Raw genomic sequence first — 6,412 nt, forward strand, 5'->3', positions numbered from 1 at the left:
AAAATTTCCTCAGATTGATGACTAAAATCAGTAAAAGATAAAAGATAAAACACTTTGCCTAAAGCCATTAGATTTATATAAAATTAGTTGATGAAGCCTCCAGGTAATTGCTCAACTAGTTTGAAATGACAGCCAAATCTTTTCTCAAATGACACCACATCATTGTAGAAAAATGTGAAGGATACATTGGATAAGGCAATATTACTCCTAACAAATCATAAGTCACAATTAGTGCTTAACTGCAACCCATACATATGTAAACAAGAGTCCATATATATGTGCACAGCAACCTCTACATACTCAAGAACCAAACACAGATTCTTTTACTCTTTTATTCTTTTACTTGTTTCAGTCATTTGGCTGTGGCCATGCTGGGGCACTGCCTTTAGTCAAGCAAATTGACCCCAGCACTTAATCTTTGTAAGCCCAGTACTTATTCTATTGGTCTCTTCTGCCAAACCACTAAGTTACGGGGACATAAACACACCAGCATCGGTTGTCAAGCGATGTTGGGGGACAAATACAGACACACAAACACACACACATATACAACGGGCTTCTTTCAGATTCCGCCTACCAAATCCACTCACAAGGCTTTGGTTGGCCTACTAACCCCCAAGATTCCGAGTTCGATTCCAAGCAGTGACCTGAACAATAACAATAATAATAATAACATCAAAAAATACCTTAGGAATGAGAACCCAGGTTTTAAATTTCCCCAAGACACCTGAAGAAGGCTGGAGTGTATATCAGCCGAAACGTTGTGTTAATATCAAACAAGATGAGACAAATATCCGTTGAATGTGAATAATATAAATGTTATTTTCTATTTTACTTCTACCTAGAAATCAAGGGAAATGACTACTATTCCCTTCAGACTTTGCTTTTGTGACCCATTTCCCATCACATTTCAGACAGAGTCATTGCTGAGTTGATAAAGCAGAGATATCATCATAGCAAATATTCTGCTCAATACCAAAGATTCGCTTGTCAGTTACTTGAATATAACAACTTGAGTATATCCCTTAGTGGCTGACAATATGTGTATCTCTGATCAAGAGCAGGAGTTGTGGGAAGCATCATAATCATATGTTGAGAGGGATTCTTTGGAGTTTGAATAAATGTAACAAAAGTAAAGTTTGAAGGAAATATTAGCCATTTTTCATACTTTCTAGGGGGTAAGCAAAAAGGAAGTAACAGTTGCTACCCAAGGACAAAAATCATGTTACATGGTGTTTTTATACAATAGCAGGATACAATTTTGAGATATATAAACTCAGTCCCTATTAGATATACTGTGGCACCTTTTTTGAGCAGATCATTATGAGGTGGAAAGTTAGCAGAATCATTACTGCACTGGATAAAATACTTAACAAAATTTTGTCCATCTTTATGTTCTGAGTTCAAATTCTGCTGAAGTCAACTTTGCCTTTCATCTTTTCAAATATTGGGGTCAGTGTTATTGACTAACCCTCTCTTCCAAAATTTCAAGCTTTGAGCCTATACTAGAAAGAATTATGTGCTTGATCTAAAGACATCACTTACAACGGATTAATTTACTTCCCATTTTAGATATATACTATCAATTTGAAGACTAAGAACTCAATACTAAAGTGTTTTACCCATTTTCCACTAAATCATATTAAGCTTTAAGAAAGGATTTAATCTCCATTATCAACCCCTTGTCATTGAAACGAGCCATATCCGGCCTGATTATTCTATCTGGTTTATGTTCAAATCAGCCAGATCAGGTTTCTCAAACATACCCTACAATGCCATTCTAAAAACTCGGAGTGGTTGACATTAGGAAGGGCATCCTATTGTAGAAACTTTGCCAGATCAGACTGGAGCCTGGCTTGCCAGCCTTCAGTCAAACCGTCCAACCCGTGCCAGCATGGAAAGCGGACGTTAAACGACAATGATGATGATGAAGATGATACATCAGTTGATGTTAGATAGATCTAAGGATCATTTGAAAATTATGCTTGGTTGAGTCCAATGGAGCGTTTATGTACAACTAAAGTTTCATAATATTCCAGACAATAAATCTTTAACTGAGAAAAACTCACTTTATAACATTTTATCTTAGTTTTTTTATTTATTATCTCTATATATATAAAGCTGAAGTTGTCTATGTATGGCAGGTTTGGCAGCCTTCAACTAACACTATCTACTCCGAGACCCTGCGGCGCAAGTTGACCAAAATTGAGATTATGATAGAAGGCTTGCTCTACCTTCCATAGAAGAAAAAATTCAAATCGGACCATGTTAACACCAAAAGTTATTTACATCAAAAAGGTGCTTATTTTCTATGAAAATCCCTATTTTTTTATTGCTATGTCGCCATTTTTCGGTGTATTTCAACCAGAAAATTGTACACTTAAAGAGAATAACAAGCTACATAATGCAAAATTTTTACTTTTCAAAAATTCCAATTCTAAAGGGTCGGAACAAACCCGAGCAACGCCGGGCGATACTGCTTCTTTTGTTCTATAAATTGTTTTCTGCTATTCATATTTTGGAAGTAAAAAAAATGCGATAATCTCGAAGATTATCTCCCTTGAATGTAGCCATGAATTATGGGATGGATTCCTATATAAAGCGAAGTCTTTCCTTCTTCCCTCCCTTTTATGTTGAACACTCGCTCTTGACGTACGTTGTTCGTGCATATCTCTTAAATATTTAAAAATGGGTCATACAACTCTTTGGTTTTCTCATCCCAGACGATTTGGACCAGGATCACGACAATGGTAAGACTCCTTTTTCTTCTCTCTCTCTCTCTATATATATATATATTTATACGATACACGATTATGTTTATCCATAAAACGGAACATTTCCGTCGTCCGAATCGGTATTTCTCCAGACACGTGTGTTCATAGTTTTCACTGCCATTGATAAAATTATACAATTGTATGTTTATTTATTTATTTATTCTGTACTCTCTTAATATATTTTGAAGATGAAACTAATCATTAGATATTAAAACATCAGAAATAAATTACTATAAATGCTTTATGTTCGATGTTCCTATTTCTCCCACCTTGAAGAAATGTGGTCGCCATGTTGTTAGTCTTTGCCATGGCCATTTCCTCTCATATTCACCAAAACGTATTTATTTAATAGCATTACTGTAATGCTTTACTAATGTTGCTTTCCTCTCTCTTTATTTATATATACCTTAATCGAGGTCATTTTGTTTTATATAGCATGTTAAAATAAATATTTGAAGTACAAGTCCGGAGAGAAAGATGTAGTAACGTGTTGACTAATTCATCATTTAAAATTAAGTATTATCTTTGAAAGTTACCATTTACTTTGGTACTACTTAAGAAGAGTGGTCCCGGTGCGCGCACTCGCGCTAGCTAGTCGTGACTAGTCAATCCTTTGTTTTAAAAAGAATTATTTATTTTGTGTTATATTTACTTTGCTAGGATCGACTAGTCACGACTAGCTTACGCGAGTGCGCGCACCGGGATCACTCTTCTTAAGTAGTACCCCATTTACCTTGGTACCTTCATTAAATGTTTATTAAATTGTTTAGCTCCAAATCAGCTGTGAGCATCCTATTTAAGGTGGTATGATGTGATTTAAAGATTTTGCTGCTATTTCTAGCAGATGGCGCTTCCGTCTAGAAGCTGCCTCATCAATTCGACTATGCACGTGTGTGATGATAAACTTGTAGTGTTTTAATTCTTAAATTCAAGAGTGTTTTTTCAAGTATATCCATTAAGATCAAGAATGCTTTTTTTCCGGCCATTCTTTAATGGCATGTTACTTCCTACTATTCCCGATCCAAATAAAATGCTACTCTAAGTTATCGCTCGCCCTGCTAGAAGTAGCAGTAAAATCGCACCCTCCACCAACTATAATCCAAGTTGTGTGTATGTAACATATCTTCCGGTGTATTTGTTGACGATAATTGAGTATTCTTCGATTGTATTGATACTTAAATGTATATAATATATTTGAGTCAGTTGAAGCCTTCCTTGGCTCATAACGCCTTTTATATTACGTGTATGGAATACCTGAATATATATAAAAATTCTAAGGTGTGATATTTAGTATCTACAATAAAATATACCATAAGATGGTAATTAACTCAGCTTCATTAATCTTAATCGTATATAATAATTTAGGTGGTGAAGTGGCTGAATGTGTGGTCCCTTTCGTTTTGGCGATGGTAAAGAAAACGCACACCCGGTGATTGGGGTTGGGGTTTTTGTTACACCGAAAACGGGCGGTGTGAGTATTCTTTACCGCCGCCTCGTTTTGTACCGAATGCTTACTATATGTAAACAACCATTTGTCTTTATCATTATAGTTACATTTTTATAAACTTTGTATTTTTCCTTTTTCTTCCATCAGTCGAGTCTGTGCCAACACTCACGGTGTCATAAGGAAATACAGTCTCTTCATGTGCCGGAGATGTTTCCGAGAATATTCCAATGACATTGGATTTAAGAAGGTACGAGAATTTATGTCGCTAAATTTGATGGTACTACTTAAGAAGAGTGGTCCCGGTGCGCGCATCCGCGCTAGCTGGTCGTGACTAGTCGATCCTACAACGATTACCTAGCAAAGTAAATAAAACATAAACACAAAGCAAGGATCGATTAGTCACGACAAGCTAACGTGGATACGTGAGTGCGCGCACCAGGACCACTTTTCTTAAGTAGTACCAATTTGATTTTCAGATATTCCGAAGATATCAGTTCGAAACATTACTTGACGATTTGATCAATTTTGAGCACAGAAAATTCAAATTTCAACAGGTCACTACTGTTAGACAATTGAAGTCCAATAGAGGGAAGTATGGACCAGAATTAATACAGTTTGTGCTGAACGGGTAAGGAATGTGGGTAAAATTTTAGCATATGTCCAAAAGCCAAAATAAATCGAGCTGTTGAGAATGTTTCAAACTTTCGTATCCTGGAATACTCTTGAATTTGTTTTTTTGTTTGTGTGGTTTTTAATATTTATTAAAAATGTCTTTCTCTTTTTTCAGCTTGACTAATGGTTAACACAAACATGGCCTGAAGCTTGTTAAGAAACATCATTTAACTGGCTTAAATGTCAATAAATTACATTGTAATATACATATTTCTTTGTTGTTTTTTTACACTTGACGATTACAGAGGTGTTTTCCGCAGTATATCACAAACAGATCTTTAAAGAATTAATGCAGCATTCGGTATTCTAAGAAAAATCTGAAATGGAATCTAGGGCTGACTGCTTGTTCTGGAGCAACATTGAGATTAATCAAAATCAACTGCAATTTTGTCTCAAGTGTATGTTTCTTTTTAATATTTGTCATAAGGACGTGTACATCAGTCTTGTGTCAGCTAACCAACATGGCCTGAACACTGGACTTGGTATAATTTTCAAGTCCAAAGATAAGGAAGGTAGGTAAATTAGTTATAATGCTGGACTTCAAATTGGGTTCCACCTCACCTAGATTAATCCAAATGCAGTTGCTTGAATTGGCATATTAGTTGCATTGCACCAATAGATGCACAGATCATTGTTGGTAACCCCAGTAGTTTTGTCTCAAAGCATACCAGAATTTTGATTCGGTCAGGTATCATCGTCTGCTAATACACAATCCAAATATGGGAAAAGCTATGAATAAGTCATCCATTCTGCCAATGTAATTAGATCATGTGACTGCACCACTAACATAATAATCACTCACAACATACACTACAAAAGAGTTGTCATCCATCAGTTATGAGCCACTGATTTTGATTTGTAAAAATAAAAGGCAATAAGCTTGGAGATGAAGTATTAACACTGTCGTTACTGTATTTATTTTCAGATGCTCTGTTTCTTTCAATTACTTAAAGAATTTAGTAAAATAACTTAGTTATCATTCAGCCACTGTTAGGAACATAAATTGTGACTAAGGTTTGGTGGAAGATTTTAATTTAGAACTTATGAGAACAAGACATTTGTACCACAGAGCCAGGTTGGTAATGAAAGGGTTAAGCTGGATAAAATTATTTGCATGCTAATGGTTAAGATGCACAATGACAGATCAATCTAAATGGATATTGCCACAGTGGATACCTCTGATGTGCAGTAGTAATTGACCTAATGTCTCAATTTAGGAAACCATCTGTGATTGTAACGCTGAGTGAAAACACAGTATCTAAAGCTACATTGATGTCTAGGGACAAGTGACATGAAAATAATTCTTACAAAAATTTCCTAAGAAATAATGCCAGTTATTGATGGTATGCATTTCATAACATTCCAATAGCAAAGTCTTTGCTGAACCAGTACTTTATATATAATCATTTTATGTCTGTTTTCCATGCTGGCATGGGTTGGGTAGTTTTACCACAGCTGCAGCGGGTTCCAATCGGATTTGGCTTGGTTTCTATGGGTGAATGCCCTTCCTAAGGCCAAC

At 35.7% G+C, this 6,412-nt stretch overlaps 1 protein-coding gene across 2 annotated transcripts; it reads left to right on the forward strand.

Moving 5' to 3' along the window:
- Window positions 1-2,592: 2,592 nt before the first annotated feature.
- On the forward strand, window positions 2,593-4,868 carry LOC118763104 (40S ribosomal protein S29-like). Of its 2 annotated transcripts, none has more exons than XM_036502423.1 (3): window positions 2,593-2,750; window positions 4,369-4,495; window positions 4,698-4,868. In XM_036502423.1, the coding sequence occupies exons 1-3, from the start codon at window positions 2,689-2,691 to the stop codon at window positions 4,851-4,853; spliced, it is 345 nt and encodes a 114-aa protein (XP_036358316.1). In that variant the 5' UTR covers window positions 2,593-2,688; the 3' UTR covers window positions 4,854-4,868. The 2 variants fall into 2 exon arrangements, with proteins under 2 accessions (XP_036358316.1, XP_036358317.1); XM_036502424.1 differs by having other exon boundaries at window positions 4,369-4,489; window positions 4,684-4,755.
- Window positions 4,869-6,412: the final 1,544 nt, after the last annotated feature.

Source organism: Octopus sinensis, linkage group LG4 (genome assembly GCF_006345805.1).
Source record: "Octopus sinensis linkage group LG4, ASM634580v1, whole genome shotgun sequence".
Lineage (NCBI taxonomy): Eukaryota > Metazoa > Mollusca > Cephalopoda > Octopoda > Octopodidae > Octopus > Octopus sinensis.

Excerpts from the sequence above, each read along its gene's own strand:
- LOC118763104 (XM_036502423.1), top strand. The coding sequence starts at position 2,689 with ATGGGTCATACAACTCTTTGGTTTTCTCATCCCAGACGATTTGGACCA. Across the intron at positions 2,751-4,368 it reads GGACCAGGATCACGACAATG|TCGAGTCTGTGCCAACACTC; the intron begins GTAAGACTCCTT and ends TTCTTCCATCAG. Across the intron at positions 4,496-4,697 it reads AATTTATGTCGCTAAATTTG|ATATTCCGAAGATATCAGTT; the intron begins ATGGTACTACTT and ends TTTGATTTTCAG.